This window comes from Dermacentor silvarum, chromosome 4 (genome assembly GCF_013339745.2).
Source record: "Dermacentor silvarum isolate Dsil-2018 chromosome 4, BIME_Dsil_1.4, whole genome shotgun sequence".
Classification (NCBI taxonomy): Eukaryota; Metazoa; Arthropoda; class Arachnida; order Ixodida; family Ixodidae; genus Dermacentor; species Dermacentor silvarum.
This window is the reverse complement of record NC_051157.2, coordinates 222,222,643-222,239,895: the sequence shown is the minus strand read 5'-3', so window position 1 is coordinate 222,239,895 and position 17,253 is coordinate 222,222,643. Positions and strand designations below refer to the sequence as shown.

General features: G+C 44.1%; 2 protein-coding genes across 3 annotated transcripts in view; one reads left to right on the top strand and one right to left on the bottom strand.

Moving 5' to 3' along the window:
* The first annotated feature begins 647 nt into the window (after positions 1-647).
* Positions 648-7,177, top strand: LOC119450998 (transcription initiation factor TFIID subunit 8). The gene is made up of 6 exons (XM_037714437.2): positions 648-843; positions 1,274-1,372; positions 1,524-1,586; positions 2,093-2,217; positions 2,964-3,111; positions 6,158-7,177. The coding sequence occupies exons 1-6, from the start codon at positions 687-689 to the stop codon at positions 6,328-6,330; spliced, it is 765 nt and encodes a 254-aa protein (XP_037570365.1). The 5' UTR covers positions 648-686; the 3' UTR covers positions 6,331-7,177.
* Positions 7,178-10,149: 2,972 nt separating this feature from the next.
* LOC119450997 (importin-13-like) overlaps positions 10,150-17,253 on the bottom strand; it is a 65,466-nt gene continuing 58,362 nt past the window's right edge. For both annotated transcript variants that reach the window (XM_049666365.1, XM_037714435.2), the window contains 2 exons: positions 15,021-15,205; positions 10,150-12,097 (listed from right to left, as the gene is read on the bottom strand). In XM_049666365.1, the coding sequence (XP_049522322.1) occupies positions 11,986-12,097; positions 15,021-15,205 (297 nt within the window). In that variant the 3' untranslated portion in view covers positions 10,150-11,985. The remainder of the gene's footprint in view (positions 12,098-15,020; positions 15,206-17,253) is intronic.

Here is a 17,253-nt window from a genome sequence, read left to right as displayed (position 1 = left end):
GTAGTTCTTGACCAAGACGTCGTCCGAGAAATGCAGGTTGCAAATCGTGCTCTTTGCGCCCAGCGCCGTTCCTTTGCGAGCGAGCGCAGCGCTCCATTTGGCGGCTAGCACGGGTTCCTTCGGTACGCCGAAGAAGTGTCGGCCTTTGGAAGCGGTCGGGTCGTACCCACTTCGGCATCCGTACGCGGAGCACTTAGGCATTTGTTCTTTCAACAAGCGTGCGTCACGTCACTCCATTCCAGAATAATGCCAAAGACCGCAAGCGCGTCCCACCACGGAAACACCTCGACCACCTGCGTTTTGTTTTTCGTCTGCTTTCCGTCGTGACCATAGAGTTTCTCTATGGTCGTGACTGCTCGTATGTAGAAATGATGTTGGCTGTTGTCAGAAGCTAATGGCACAGGCTCGTGCTTTAGCAACGCCTCCTATAAAGACTTTATAGGAGGCGTTGGCTTTAGTTAACGTGACTGCGGCATCAACAAAAGAACTTTACATCATTTCTTAATATAGGTATTTCTTTTCCTGCTGTTTGATAAGAAAAACTCTCAACAATCACAACCTTGATCACAACGCCAGAGAAGAGTTGTAGGGGAAAGTGCGTTTCATTTGTCTATCTATCGCAAATGTTGATGTTTTAGCGATGCATTGTGCGGGGATAACAGGAGTTCTCCCGGCAAGGATTGCCGATGCATGCAAAGATGGCGTCGTCCGCCAGTGACGCGGGCCCTGTGAATGCGCGCCGTAAAGCTCTCTTTGCGGCAGTATGTTCGATCTGTGTTGAAACTGGCTTCTCGAGCGCAGAGCGAGTAGCAGTCGAGTCTCTGGTGGAGATGCTTCAAAGCTGTAAGTTTGTCGGCGCGAGAATGGACTTGGCGAATTCAGTCGCAGTGTGATGCATGTGTCCGCATCTCCATTCGGTTCAGCGACATTTTGACACCTTACTCGATCCGCTTATCCCTGGTCACACGGTGCACTTTCAACTGGCATCGAATTTCTCGACCGTAATTAGTTCCCTTGCGCAAAGGAGACAAACGGGATCGAGAAATTCGATCGCCATCGAAAGTGACCCTTGTCACACAGTGCCGTTATGCACGGCTGCTTGTTGCGAAAAAAAGCACAGCCCCAAATCAGCAACTGACTGCTGCGACTGAAGAGAACCGTGTCATATTGCCCTGTGATCTGTGTGCCTGTGATCAATCTGTCGGCTCAGCATCTGAAGCCGCCGGTCGATATTCAACGCTTATAGCGATAGTGTTTCTTGTGATCTTTTCAGGTCTCATCGAGATCGCCCGAAGCAGCAGAGCCTTTTGCGAGCTCTCCGGAAGGACCGAGGTCTTGTCCGGAGATGTCTTCGTGGCCCTCATCGAAATGGGTACGATTCGCTTGTCAGTCCAAACGACTAGATTGAGGAGCATGCGCTGACCTAATGCGCGCAGTAACATAGAACAAGATATATTACGAATGTAGAACATGCCATTGTTTTTCATGACATTATGCATTTTGATACTATCTTTGCATTTTAGGCATTAATGTGGAATCGTTATGGGGCTTCGTCAAGCGTCCGAACCGCATCACACTGCCAACACGTAAGAAAATCTTTTGAACTTTGTGTGTTTCCGCCATATGAACTTTTTTACTGAGATTTCACCTGTTGGTTTCATTGAACCTCTGGATATTTATAAAAGTAAGTTATGTTGGCGGCATTGATTACCAACTAGTTTGACTGGTAGGGCTTTTGTGCAGCGTGTTCCAGTATCTAGAAACTGGTAAAGAAATATCCTTCAGCCATTATTCACGCACTCTATCACTGAAATCGAAATCTGGTTGAGAAGGATCATGATGAAAACAAAGTAAATACTAAGGTGAAGAAATTATTGAAAACTTTTTGGCTCGCAAATGGTCAAGGCTTCCATGCGAGGGTTGAAACGTCAAGTTTTGACTAATTCCTTCATCTTGGTCAGTATCTGTGTTGTTTGCTTCACATTCTATTTCTGTTGTGCTGTTTGATTTGGTATGAAAAAAAGAAAAGGAAGGAAGACTTCTGCTTATGCTTCAAGCTCACATTTTCGCATGCTTTTTTGCATATTACAAGCGGGTTTACAGACACGATCGTCGATGCCAAAGATCCTGCAGGCCGGAGACAAGAAGCCCCTGCCGCCTCACATCCCCGAACACATGGTGCCCTTTCCCGATCCACACGCCTACATACGGACACCGGTAAGGGAGCCGAGGTCCAGCTTGTTCTGGAAGTTATCTTTTCCAATGCCCTCTTAAAGAAATTGGGTCTAAAAATATTACCCGTAGCTTCGCTGAAAGTTAATGAGCAAGAAAGAAGCACACAAAGAAGGCTAAGACACAACAGGCACTTACTTAAAACTTGTTTATTTGAAGCATAGAACTTATAGACAGATGATAAGTGAAGCAGGCAGAAAGAAGGAAGCATAACCTGACCCAAATTAAGTAGCATCAAGATTGATTGAGCTTTGTATCTTAATGGCACTTGTTTCATTCCATGTCATGTTTTTCTCATTTCTTATCGCCTTCTTTCTAGCTGCTTCATTTATCGCTTGTATAATAATTAAAATTTCTCATTCTGGGGTTTCGCATGCCAAAACCATAATCTGATTATGAAGCACATTGTAGGGGGGGACCCCAATTATTTTAACCACCGGGAGTTCTTGAACATCCAGTGCAAGGTGCTCAAGCGTTATTGTATTCCGCCCCCATGGGAACCTGCTGCTATGGCCGGGTTCCATAAATTGCACTCAACTACTGCAGCGGGTATCGCCTGTGCGAAAATAACCTGTCTCAATAAGCACTTGTCCTGTTTCATTCTTTCTCATGCATTTTGTTTGCACATTAAATCATGAATGTCTACAGACCAGCCCAGTCGTCCAACCTTCTGCGCTTCATTCAAGTCGCACGCACTGTCTCCTATCCCTCCCCACCCCTCTCCCTTACAGACACACAAGCAGCCTGTGACGGAGTATGAAGCTATTCGGGAGAAGCTGGCCAGCCAGAAGCGAGACGTGGAGCGTGCCCTAACCCGTTTTGTGGCTAAGACAGGCCCCACTCAGAGCCTCTTTGCAGACCAGTCAGCTCCATTCCCTCGTGAGCACCCCCTTTTGTGTTTTCATAGAAGCTCACTTTTCTCATTGAGTATCCTACCAAAATTACGAGAAGGAACATGCTTCTGTCTATGGGACCTACAAATATGGCGATTCAACCAGTATAGGAATTACGGGTAGTAGTACAGTATAGACCACTTATAACGTAACCGCTTATAGTGCAGGACCGGATATAGTACGGTCTTTTCAGACTCCCTTTAATTTTCCCATAGCACTCCATGTATACGCATGCCGCTTACAGTGCAGCCGTGTGCGACAAAATACCGGTTATAATGTGGCTTCCGCAGGAAAATCTCGCCGACAAGGGTGGCAGTGAGCACGCTTCTCAACAAGATGCGTGCTGCCGGCTGGCGTATGCATTATTCAATGCAATCCAACTCTTGTTAATTCGGACTTATTTGGCCGCACATCAGTTAATTCAGACTACTTTCGGAGCTCAGTGAGGGAGGAGCGCCGCAAATGTGCGACGCAAAAGAGCAAGAACGGCGCTAGCGTCCAACCGAAACCAAGTGGCGGAGTCCGCATCGCCACAGCCATCAGTTGAAATCGTACGTTAATGACAGCAACGCCGGAACGCTTCGCGCCTATTTGTGTCTTTAAAGCCGGAATTCTTGCGTTTACCGCCGCGCATAACACCGCGTTGGCCGCGGGCTTTCGTAACTGCGTAGTCGTCATCCATGATTGCGTCGATAGCAACCGCGGTTGCGGCGAACAGTAGTTTCGTTTTTACTCGGTACACTCGTCGGCCGCGTGCATAGAAAACTACGTAGTCACCATCGATGATCGCATAGATAGCAACCGCGGTTTCGACTGCAGTTGTTGCCGCGAATGGTAGTTAATTCGTCCAGACTCGGTGCATACGTCAGGTGCGTGCCTTCAGCACCGCAAAGTCGCCGTTCGTAATCGTGCCGATAGGGGTCACGGTTTTTCCGCAGCAGTTGAGGCAAACAGTTGTTTCGTTTTGACTCGGTGCAAGGCTGTCGAGCTTGAAGAGCACCGGCTACATCGTGATTATGTTTTCTCCAGCTCACTGGCGAAAACGTAATCGCGATATGCGCGGGATAGTATAATTAAAGTGCGTATACATGCTTGGTCTACATGTTTTGCATACGTGCAGTGCTATAAAATCGTTCTTTTGGTTATAGTGCGGTACCGCTTATAGTGCAGATATTCGCGACTCCGGCGACTTACGTTATAAGCGGTCTACACTGTACTCTGCATAGATTTGCCCAATTTCCTCCTCTTGGCTTCAGACAACTTTGCCAATTGTGGCTTCAACAATATATTGCGTTATGAATGGAACTATTCACAATGGCTGTGTTCCAATAATCGCTGTAGACGGCAGCATAGGGGACAGTGGCCATCTTAAGTTTTGTTTCAATTCTGACAGAGCCAGCAAAAACGAATGCTTTGCAAGGACAGCATCAGACTCTGGATTGGATAAAATTAGCACTGTACCAGGCGATGCCAAGATTTGAAGCCAGTGGATGTTCTGCAACTATGGCCATGTTCCAATACTCGACTATGGCCATGTTCCAATACTCGTCTTAGACGGTTTAAAGACAGCGGCCGTCGTACATAAGTCTTGCTTCAGAAGCCGGAAAAAGAGCTGTACAGGCTTGCGATGCAGCCTACTTGCGCTTTCCAAACAAGATGGCGGCTTAGCCCAATGCTTAGAAACTCAACAGGAAGGTCATCTGTGCACAAGGAAACGTAGTCGCGCTTTGTTATGTGCTTAATGTAAACCATTTTTAACTGCAGCACAAGAGAAGAAAAGGCACACAAACAATCTTCTTCTCTAGTGCTCAGTTTCTTGCGCTACAGTCCGGAAATGTCAACTTATACCAACTCGCCAAATTTTCTATTTCAGTTAATGTAAGCTACATTGTGTTTTATAGGCTCGCGCACAAAAAAAGTTTAAATACAGCAATATGTGCTTTCGATAGCTTTTTCTTGTCGACACGAGGAGGGGTCACATCACAGAGACGTCTTCCAGATGCATTCTATTACTTGAGGTCGAAGCTGGAATGTAGACCTTAAACGACCAATGATCATGTGTAGAGAGCCTTATTGCCGTCATGTACTGTATTTTCCGGTTTATAAGTCACATTTTTTTCTTAATTTTTCATCGGTGGGACTTATATACGTCTCTTATTTTTTTTTTTTTGCAAAATCTGTTGTGAAAATTGGATTGGATGCTATGGCCACGCGATGCGCTCTGCGTTGACCTCCTCTGGCAGTAGCTACGGGTTGTGTGCGCACTGTGGAGGTACCAGGTTCTTCTCGCGATCGAGTTGCTGAGTGCTGTGCGAGGACGGAGCAGCAATGCAAGCGGCGGCAGGCCAACCCCAAAGTCGTCACATCTGCAGATCGCTTTCAAGATACAGCATGCGTCGCTGCACAAAATACGCAGTTGCTACCAAAGTGCAAGCCACCTCCCTCCCTCCCACGCGATTCAGCTCACCGTTGCACACTTTCACTTGCACATGCAACAATGTTATTGCCCTTGGACTTTATACGGAACATCGCGGTAACCACGATGGCAGAAATGCACCTGGAGTGTCCATATCATTGATATAGGAATGGCACCCGTATGCTTGCACGTGACTCGCATTCACAATGTGAAACGTCGGCGTTATTTTTTTTAATCACTTCCCGAATGAACAGTTCCGTCTTGTACGCAACTTATAGACTAGAAAATACGGTACTTAGAAAAATATGGCTTCTTGGAAATTTAGAAAAATAATGTGTAATAAATAGCGCGACAAGAATGTCTCAAGTCGCAAGCATGAAGGTCTGACAAATCCATATAGTACTAACCATCAATAATTTCATATTAGCTGAATGATTGCAGTGCTCAAGTTCCCTCTAGTAATTCTGTTGGAAACTTGCAAGATGAGATAGTTAATCACTAATGTGTTCCACTTAATTGCCCATCAGCAACAGCTACTATGATCTCCCATTTAAGTTCTGAAACAGCTCTTTTTAACTTAACCCTCGGTTACAGTGTTCTTTCTGTTCCCTTGCAGTGATAGCTTGCAAGCCAATGGCCCAGCCATACCTAGCGGCGCTGCTTCCCAAAGACCAGGTGTTTGAGCAGCAGGAAGAGGAACAGGCCAAGAGCAGCCCCGAAAGACCACCCGAGCTTGTTGATAACCCTTACCTGCGCTCAGTCAAGATGCCACGAAAGCGCAAGCGGTGACTTTTGTTGACACAAGGACAATGTGCACATGCTTGAGTCAAAGCCTTCAAGAAGAATGGCTGTAGCAAGCTGGCTACAAGGGGACTCTCCATAAAGCCGAGCAGGCTTTGAAGTTTTGTTGACCACCAAATGCTCGTGTCTGAGAAGAAACAGACAGCCAACCAGAGCTTCGATATGGCATCATTCTTGGCTTGACTTGTTAGTGATCTTGATCACTGTGGAATGTTGATGACATGCTTTGCTGTCTTGCATAGCTGGTTGTGCATGGATGTCATGGAAGATGGACTGGGTGCAACGGTGATAGCTTTCCTTTGCAATGTTGATGCGGGACCCTAAACAAGTCTTCTGTAGTACGATGCTGGAGACTTGAATAGGGTGGCATCAAGAGTGGACCAGCATCACTACTGCTACGGGACCGTCAGTATACAGTCAACAAAAGTGCTGACATCACCTTGGTGGCAGTAAAGGTTGAGTAGATGCACATTAATAGACTGGCAATTTTACTGGTGTTCTGCGTCATACACTGTTTGCAGACAGAACTGTGGACTGGCGTTATACCAAGAGTTCAGAGGTGACATGAACCATTAAAAAAAAACGACGAATGCCCTGTTTCTATACTGACTTCTGGTGTTTTATTCGCAAGACTTCTGTGCTACTCTAAAATTTTGCCCCCTTTCAGGTGTAATTTTGTTCCATAGCTGTAAATGTAATACCTGCAGCTGCTCCCTTTCTCATAATACAGTGTGCCAAGTACTTTGCTATCAGGAACACCATGTGCTTCCAAGAGATGCTGACTGCAAAGCACAACACGCATCATTCAAGAAAAAAATGCTGGATGAATGGATACAGTGACATTTTAACAAAAATTAATGGTCGATCGATTGGTTGTTGATCAGACGGAAATGCGTTAACATTAACCCTTCACAAGCTGCTCGTTCATGGCCCTGCATCCATTTTACCTGTACTCAGACACGTGCCTTCACAAGACATGGCTGAATTAACCTGTCAAATGCCACAGGCAATCTGCCAAGTCTGCCACAGCACAATTCCCTCCTCTACCCTGGTGGTCTGCCAGCTATGAGTGCCGAAGCGCATCACCACCTCACCTCCCTTCCATACTTTGTTCCTCCTCTCCACTTGTGATGTCACACACTTCCCTCTCCCAGACCTAGGTAACCGATCAACAGGCACCGCCAGGTTTTCGTTCACACGAGCGTCTTAATGCTGCCGCATTAATATGCTCAGTGATTTCTACACCACTTTGCATGCCACAGTCATCACCTGAAAATTTTCAATAACTTTCTCAGACACCCTCACCTAGCATTAAACAGTAGGGCACTGCCCTTAAATCACTTTTGGAGCTTTAGGTTCCAAAACCACGGTATGATTACGAAGCATGTCATAGTGAGGGTCCTCAGATTCTGACCACCTGGGAGTTCTTTTAATGTGCACCTAAATCTAAGCACATGAGCGTTTCTGCATTTTGCCTCCATTGCAAGGCGGCCGACGCAGCCGGGATTGAACCACGCCTATGGTGGCTACCACAAGCTCAAGCTCAGTAGTGTAACCCTACAGCCACTGGGCTACCCAGTGAATTGTAAAACATTTACATTCCTTAACAAATGGGTCAATGTGACGCCATCTGGTATTGGAGAATGATACTACTGTGTTAACACCATGGAGTTTCATACAATGACCACTAGAGGGAACTGTGGCGCTAGCGTCTACGGGAGCTGCAAGCAGGCCGGGCCGTTCAGCCAGCATGGGAATGATTGGTAGTAACATGGATTTGCCTAAACTTCGTCCTTCTGGCTTTAAATGGCTTCCCGACTTTGCACAGTGATTATTTTTAAGAAGCTACTGCGTTACAAATAATGAAATTAACATTATTAAAATTGTCCGACGGCAGGATTCGAACAGAGGACCTCTAGCACAGAAGCCCAATATTGAAACCATGGCGCCACGAATGCACGGACAGGCAAAACCACTAGAATTAGCAGCGATTATGCGTGCTTGCAGTGTCTTATTAGCCTCCGCATTAAAAAAAAAGTACAAATTGCTTCGAAATTTACGCCATTTTAGGCCCAGACAAAGCGTAATAAAAGAAGCCACAAGAACGTTTCAAGCCCCAAGCACGAAGATCTGACAAATCCATGTGCTACCCATCATTCCCATGGTGGCTGAAGGATTGCAGTGCCAGATTTCCCTCTAGTAATTGTGGGAAACTATGCCATGGACTCCTAAATTGATGGTGTGACTAAGAGTCGCACCATGTGATCTCAAGATTGTGCTGGCTAAAGAAGCTCAGCGCAATGATGGGCAGAGCGTGGGAGTGCATTGTTCTGCGTGGACATGGTGCATTGTTTCGAATGCAGTAGGAATGGTAGCAGCAGCATTTGACTGCCAACAACTCCTTCAGTTGAAGAATTTTGTTGAAAGTCCGGTATTTAAGGGCATTACACAAATATTTTTTAATGCGAGAGCATTATATGCCCCATTACGCGAAAATGCTTTGCCGTGACCGAAAGGTGGTACCAAAAATGGCCGACGCCACAAAGAGTAAAAACGCGTAAAAAAATGCTCCGATTAATGTCGCATTTCTCAGGGAGGTTCTTGGGCACAAAGTAAATTAATAGCTTTGAAAAGAAAATATGGTACATTTTGGTCTGGGTGGGAATCAAACCCGGGCCTCTGGGGTGCATGAGCCGCTGCGTTGCCACGGCCACGCATGGCCGTGGCAACTGCACTGGCACTCCAATGAACGCAGCCACGCATTTGAGTGCCCTGGAATATTTTGTGACAGATTGTACTTCACAGCACACAACTTTGCGATAAGTTGGTACAGATTGCACAGGGTGCATATCCAATATTCCAGCACTGCCTCGTTAACTGCAAGGGGTGCTAGTGAAGACTATGCGATAATCTTCTACAGGATGTATTCAAGCCTGCTAAAAGAAAAGAACCTCTTGCTAAAAGAAAAGAACCTGCTGAAAGTTACTCCAATCGCCCACTATGCTGCACTAGCCAAATCTGGTGGCAATAAAGGTGCTGTGCTGATCACACGAATGACAAGGCACAAAAAGGTACAGACTCATTACAATGTTCCAGTCATGATACATATCGAAATTGCAGGCTTAAAACTTTAAAGGGACACTAATGAGAAAAATTATTTCACCCGTGTTAGTAAATTCTACAATGCCAAAAATGCCACTATTACCGCAAGAAGAGGCTTGGTAAGTGAGAAAAGACCCAAAAGACAGGTGAAAAGGCAAGACTTCAAGTTCCCGCACCAGCCCGCCGCAACGTGATAGATTTTGACGGTGTCTGCTAGGGCCTAGTTAATTCATTATTGGCAAAAATAGACTATACACTGTATTCTAAAGGAGTCAAGGACTGAACATGGCAAGTTTCGATAACTTTTATTCGGCCAACACAGTCCAGACAAGTATTTTGAAATCTGTGATGTCACACCGACGTACCGGCGCTGGGGTTTCGGCGCGAAATTCAAAAAATAGAAGTTTGACTCACTTTCTCTTCCAAAAATCAACCCATTATAGCAAAAGGAATGGCAATAGAGTTTTCAAAGACTACTTTATCAGTGTAAACTGATTTAGTGTTTCTCTTTAGTGTCCCTTTAATAAAGCAAGCATTGATCTTCGTGCATCAACGTGAAAAGTACCTGCAAAATAACATCGGAAGTGCATAAATAGTTCAGATTTTGCTAACTCAAAATACAATGCAACACGCATTACCTGCACTTTGCCAATTCTTTTTCCAAGAAAAAGAAATTGCAAATAAAAAAAACAGACAAGGTCTTGATTTCAGTTGTGAACACCTTTATAAAACTGTACAAGAAAACAAGGCCAACAGAGCAGCTACTGCTCATTGGTGCTGAAGTCTTAATCTGTACAAAAAACTGGCAAGAACATTCTCTTTTGCATGTATTGAAATTCTGCTACAACTGTACAAACTTCTGTCCTCGTACCTGCTGGAGAACATATAAGTGAAGGTAAATAAGAAGATTGCCTTGACTTTAACAGATGGTAATCTTGCCTGACTTAGCTCAGAATTCACCTAAGAGCATTGCTGAAATATAGCAACTACTTCAATGCCTTCCACTTTCTGGAGTTGAGGTGAAACAAAGAGTGGAGAAACATTCAATACAAGGTGAGTCACTCATGAATACAAAGGAATATTTTGGCAACAGTATGCAAGCTGCTGGACAGTTCTGCTATTGCTTCATGAACACACAGCCATACACAATAGAGTCTCATCATCTGAAGTGTGGCTGAGATCTTCACAACAATGGTAAATGCGTTGATGAGTGCTACAAGTCAGTAGCATACTGATTTTGTCGTCTGCTATGATGTGCGAACAAAAAAATAAAATAAAACAAAAAACAGGGTGCTCAGTTCGAATGATATCACAGACAGAATAGTTACTGTGCAAGGAGACGAATATGCAGAAATGGCACATGAAATGACAGGACTTAGCGCAGACTTCCAACCTTATTAAAGGCCCTGTTGGCAAATGAATATATAAGCAAGCTATTACAAGTGCCACATATCATGTACATCTCAGACCACTTATAACATAACTGCTTACAGTGCAGGACCGGATACAATGCTTCATTTTCTGAGTCCCGTTTATTTTTCCATAGAACTCGAGGTATATGCATACTGCTTATAGTTCAGCCGCGTAAGACAGAATACCCGCTATAATGCAGTTGCCGGAAAATCCCGCAAACAAGCGAGGGAGCGAGCGTGCTTCTCGGCAAGGTGCACCGGCCGATGTGGGAGCAACTGGAGTGATGCGGAGGAGACACAGAGAGCGCGTGCAAACAAGGAAAGGAGGAAAAAATGTCGGAGCAGCATGCTCGTTCAGCGGGCACAAAAGGCTATCCTAGGTGACGGAGAAGCCTTTTACTCTGGCTTCACAGTGGCGGTACGGCACTTGGACAGTGAAGGAAGCACCTTGCTAACAAAACAGGGTAAGTCCCAGTCGTAAGCTTTGATTTCGGGACCCACACGGCTGCTTGGTCATGCAACATGGTCACGGTCGTGCTGCTTGGTCATGCTGCTTAGTCATGCACTTGGTCTGCTTGGTGATGCAAGTTCAAATGCAACAGCCTTTAAAAAATATTGTTTTAGTTATAATGCAGAAATTCATGACTGCGGCAACTTAATGGGTCTGTGCTTACAAAAACAACACGAGTCGAGAAAAAAAAAACAAAAAAACAATAGAACTAAAAAACGAGGACGAGACGAGAACTGGCACTACTCATCTCATCCAGTTTTTTTTTTTCTTAGTTATGAACCAACTCATGAAAATGTTTTAAGAGTCAGTGATTTAAAGGCTGAATCTGTCAAATATGACTATGCGGAAATAAAGCATCTTTGTCAGTGATTAAAATGAAAGACACGCTTGCACACTTGAGACTGTGTCATGGGGTAAAAATAAAAAGGCTTTGATTACTTGTATATTCATTTGTTGATGTTTCTTTCAATGAAGTTGGAAGCGTGCACTACCCCCTGTCGTTTCGTGTGCCTTTTCTGCGTATTTGTCCCTTTCGCACAGAAACCCTTTTTCTGTTAAACACGAGCCACCCAACCCACCACAAAAAGTTGTTCTCTATCACACAGCTTGTTGAGCAGCCTATGGGAATTGCTGCGTTGTCTGGGTTGCATACTCTGTGCCCACGAGTCCCCGGCACTCGAGGCTCATTTCGACGAGTGTCTCCTTAATGAGGCGCTTGTTGGTCCTCTCTCTGCATTCAGAGAAGAAAATTTCAGCCATGTGTACACACAGAAGAACTGAAAGTTGGGCTAGTTAGTGTTGATTCATTATTAACTGCAGCACGACAGGAAGACAACGAACAGAGACAAAGAACACATATTGCTGTGAGTACTATAAATACAGTCTTTTCGCATGTGTCACCAGCCTGTAGATGCAATCTGCACCGGCCATTACAGGAAGGTGCGGGGGTGAAGTGCAACAATTCTGTTACCACCAGCTATCTCCTCAGGAGGTAAGGGGGCTCAGCATGGCCTTTTTTTTTTTTTTTTTTTCAAACCTAACAAAACAGAGAAGTGAATGCGATTACTTTCAGTAAATATATGTCCAAAGAAAATCTCAAAGATCTGATAAGAGATATAAAGAGCAGTTGTTAGTCAGCACTGCATCCGTGTCCTCTCACTTGGCCCGTTTTTCATGATATAAAGAGTGCAACACTTACTTTTGCCATTCTTCCTCAACATTCCCAGCTGGGGTGACGCTGGTAGCAATTATCTGCAAATCACTCCTCTATTTTTCTGTTTGCAATGGTAGCATTTCAAGGTCGGCGTCTGACAAAAGTGCCTGAGAACGACAATGGAGCCGTGACAGAATGGGGAAGATGCATGAACAACTTCAACTTCAGCTTCCATGTTTGAGATTGGAGGAGTTTGCATGCACACGCAAGCCTTTTCTCGAGAGTAACACGCATGAAGATTCGGTCAATGGCTGGCAACTATGAGCAATGACACGGACCATGACAGGATGGGCGAGACACATGAACAACTTCGGCTTCCATGCTTGAGTTTGGAGGGATTTGCATGCATGCGCAAGCATTTTCTCGGGGCTAACACGCATTAACAATTCCTTAATGGCTGGCAACTATGAGCTGCCGTATGGATTGTGACGTCATGACATGAGGAATGACATGGACCATGACATGGACTATGACAGACTGGGGCAATACAGTAGAGGCCATGAAAACAGTAGGAGAGAGAGCAGTCTTTTATGTGAGATTGCAGGCTCCCCGCTGCATGCTGAAGAATATTGTGCTCGTATGCTCATGGCAGTGTTGCCTACAGATTGCAAATGTTGTCTTACTATGTCCGAAAAGTGTTTGCAGAGCCCCTTTAAAATGGCTTGCGCAGCCCACGCATGGAGGGTTAGAAAGACTCAGAGATGCGCAGTGCATTTGTCTGTAAAAGCGACGAAGCCAAGTGTACGTATGCACTGTTATGTCATGCTCCATTGACTCTGCAGTTGAGCCAGAGCAGCGTTGTGCCTTCCGCTGCTGGCATAAGGACTGTGCACAGAAACACCACTGTTCTTGCCCAGAAGTTGTGTACATAACATATTGTGGGGCATACAGCGTTCTGAGAAGAACAGACAGCATACTTCAAGCTACGAACGCCAACGGTTTTACTTCAGTCTCACCTTGTGCACAATTGAAGCGCAAGTCCTGCAACGCCGTTGGCGATGCTCACCATCACGCCAGCACTGTGAGATGCCTGGTAGCTGCCAGGGCACTGTTTCTGCTGAGCCGAAGCAGTTACCTCACATACTTCAATCAAAGTTCATATTTATCATCATGCATTAATTGCCTACACATGCAAACAGTTAAGAGGTATTTTCTTTTCTTTTTTTTTTCAGCCAGGAAAAATTTCTCTCAAATGGCTGTGGGCACAATACTTATGCGGTTATGGATACCTATCACCCCAAGAAGTAAAGCAAATATTTGCACACTTAGTGAAGAGGTGTTATCCTACAACTGCTCTTTGTTAATTGAAGCTCATTACCACTGATAAAGCGGTTACAAGGAAAAAAATCTTTGCATGCATGCAGGGTTGAGGACACCTGAATAGGGCATGAAAATATGCTCAGAACAACATAATATAAAGCAATACTATATAGAACTATACAATATAGATTGTTACAGGCAGAACTGTCAAAACTAATATGAAAGAAGATGAGTCCCACAGTGCCACATTCAAATATTACTTACTGGTAGGAAACGAGAAGGAAGAACAGTGGCTATGGCGTGTAGCTCGAGGGCAAAACACACCGCTGTGGTCCTTTGTTGTGATGTTCTCAATATATAGCTGCTGGTGAGCTTCTGCCCAAGGCTACCCAACAGCAGTGAACATTGCCTACCCACTTGTGCCAGGACAAACTCACTGGCTTTGTTATCACCAATGTTTGGTGAAGCATTTGTGAATCACAACGAACCATTTGCTTACATACTCTGCTGTTAGTCCATGTCATGCTGGCCTCCTACATTGTAATTTTTGCACTTAGAATCTTAGTAGCTCATAGTTTCCTTGTGCCATTAGCCACTCAACATCTCTACTCAACTGCTCAATGGGCCAATATTTTTATAACTTTTTTCTGGTTGAAGTGACCAGGTCGCGACTGAAAACACTATTTTTAGCGAAGAGTGACTTAAATTGATTTTTTTGTTGTTGTAATTGTGTTCTACACGTTAAACTATAAACTATTATAAATTACCTCTTGTGATGACAAGTCAATGGTCAGAATGTGAAAACAATATACCCCCTTTTCTAGAGCAATTATAACTTAATATAGTGCTTTACCTCAAAAGGCAGCTTTGATGCACTCAGATGGCCCACTAATAAGCTCTTTGGCAAGTCTTTAGAAGTAGCGACAAATAGAGGCACATGAGTTCCCCTTCGGATAAAATAGGAATGAGGCATTAAACTTGGCTAAATTCCCTTGAGAAATTTTACGATGGCAATTTACTGGCTACTTACATCTCTGAAAAAGTCAACAGAAAAGTTGCCAAGACTTCGAAAAAGCAATGTTGTTAAGGTGACTAAAAACATGATAAATTTAGTGAATTTCTCACTATGTTACCAACGCTGCTTTGCATGAACCAAATGCTACTATTACAGCGACCTCACCTAAGCAGCTGATGTAAGTATCGCAGTCTGTGCTCGTGCTTCAGCTGTGGGCTCGGGAAACCCGGCTGCATGAGCAGTTGCGTGATGCCCTGGGTGGTGGCCTGCAGGTTCTGCTTGGTCAGCGCCAGCACCACGTCGGCCATGGGCTCTACCGATGATCGTGGCGACTCGCCCCCACCAACCACCTGTGATGACAAGACAGGCATTCCGCGTCCCTTGCACCTTTGTTTTTAGGACAGGACAACAGGAAAATCACTACTGTGCAGTTCCCCTATCAAGAGTGCTTAACTTACATGAAACCAATACAATTTTTTATTGTATGTGCTCTGTTCTTTTGTCGTTCTTTTCTTTTCTTTCTTTCTAATTTAGCTTTGTGATTATTTTACATGATATCGATGCACTGTTACTGCTCATGTTCACTTCCCTCGCGTATTTTCAGTGTTAGTGTGAATTTGTATTTCTCTATCAAATATTTCTGCCATCACAAAACTGATTTATGTATATATAACTTTGGTTATTAATGTCTTTTATCAATGTAATATTTTTGTAGCTTATGTACCCATTTCTTCTGTTGGTTTGGTTAATTCTATATTTCTCTGCTAATTTCGTAATTTGTATCCATTAATCATGTACATAGGGTCCCGGTACGGTCTTGTGACTTTGGAACCCTCTTCTGCATATCCTTCTTGTTTAATCCTACTTTGAAAAAATACATAAATGTTTGACTGAACAAAAAAACAAAAACATGTGGTGCATTTCACTACCACTGATTACAATAGGCATTCAAGTGCAAGTCAAGTAAAATGAGATATCTTGCTCCAGCCACTAAAACTATGTCAACAAACCAGCCTTGCATGTTTCAGAAGCACGTTTTCTGCGGTAGATTTCGCTTGCTGCCACTTCCATCTCGCAAATCCACATCATGTCGGCTTCGTAATAATGCCAGTATCATGCACATTTTTTGGCAATACATGGGCGCCTAACTTAACAGCCTCGTGCCACAGCATAATGTCACTTATGAAGCTTTTCATAATCAACTGCACGAATTTTATACATAGGTCTATATAGCTTTGCTACAGCCATTCTAGGTGTGTGCCTTTGTATTATTTTGTGCTTACCAACTGTGCTCTTGCATCCTTTTACCCAATTCACAACATTCATATTACTGGTGACGTAATCTTATGTATAACAATATTCCAATGTTGCTGTACACATACACTGTTTGCCTCATATCTTATTTCAGCACCTCGTTAGCTGCTCTGCGTTATTTACAATGTAGCGTTCCTTACTCAATGTCCTTTTACGGGCCTGTAAGGTATTACAAATAATCCGATTTCAAACTCCACTCATCGGTGCGTGCCGTCTACTTCATTCCTGCAGCTGCTGTTTTCGGCTGCTTTTGCACGACTGTGACACGCATTCATTGTTGGCAATAAGATGCCTGTGTTGCTGTGTCTTTAACATGTGACTCTGATTTGCAAGGGAACTAAATTTTTCGTGAGGGCCGAGAGACCGAGAAAAAAGTACAGGAGATACTGGTGGGAGGTAACTCTTGCATTATAGATCACTGACCATTATGCCCAGGACGAATCAACACATCAAATCACAAACGTGGCAGGACAACCAGGGTGATGACTCGTTTTCATGCAGACTGCATAATCAGCCTATCGAGATGTCCATCCTGTGTTACGCTGCCACTCCGAGTTCTCAAGGACAAGTCGTGAATTTTAAGGACGCTATATTAAAAATTAAAGAGTGGTTGAAGCTGTCTTTATTTACACACCTGAACTTGCATATTAACCCCTTTAGGTGCCAATCCTGTCCATTTAAAATATAGTGATAAGAGTGCAGGTTCATGGTGGATTAAGAATTTTCAATTATTTGGCGAGTTTTGTCAAGTTTATAGAATCTGGACTCCATGCGAGAACTCTACAAGAACACTGGATATGAGATAAACTATATCATGTCTAGCATACATGGGAAGCATCTATTCAGCTACTTGAAATATATGCTGGATGTAAAACATTGTGAAAAACAATGAAAAAAATTAATCTGCTACAAGAGACAGTTCCGGAGAGCAAGCACCAAGCCCTGCCAACTCGTTTTACTAAACACCTCGCGCATATTATTCATACTTGCAGCACAGCTCCATCAGGTCTGCGACACATTTAAAATATTACTTACAACAGTGCTATTGCTTTTGATGCAGTATCTTAGCATGCAGAATTGTGCA

Excerpts from the sequence above, each read along its gene's own strand:
- LOC119450998 (XM_037714437.2), top strand. The coding sequence starts at position 687 with ATGCATGCAAAGATGGCGTCGTCCGCCAGTGACGCGGGCCCTGTGAAT. Across the intron at positions 844-1,273 it reads GGTGGAGATGCTTCAAAGCT|GTCTCATCGAGATCGCCCGA; the intron begins GTAAGTTTGTCG and ends TGATCTTTTCAG. Across the intron at positions 3,112-6,157 it reads CCAGTCAGCTCCATTCCCTC|TGATAGCTTGCAAGCCAATG; the intron begins GTGAGCACCCCC and ends GTTCCCTTGCAG.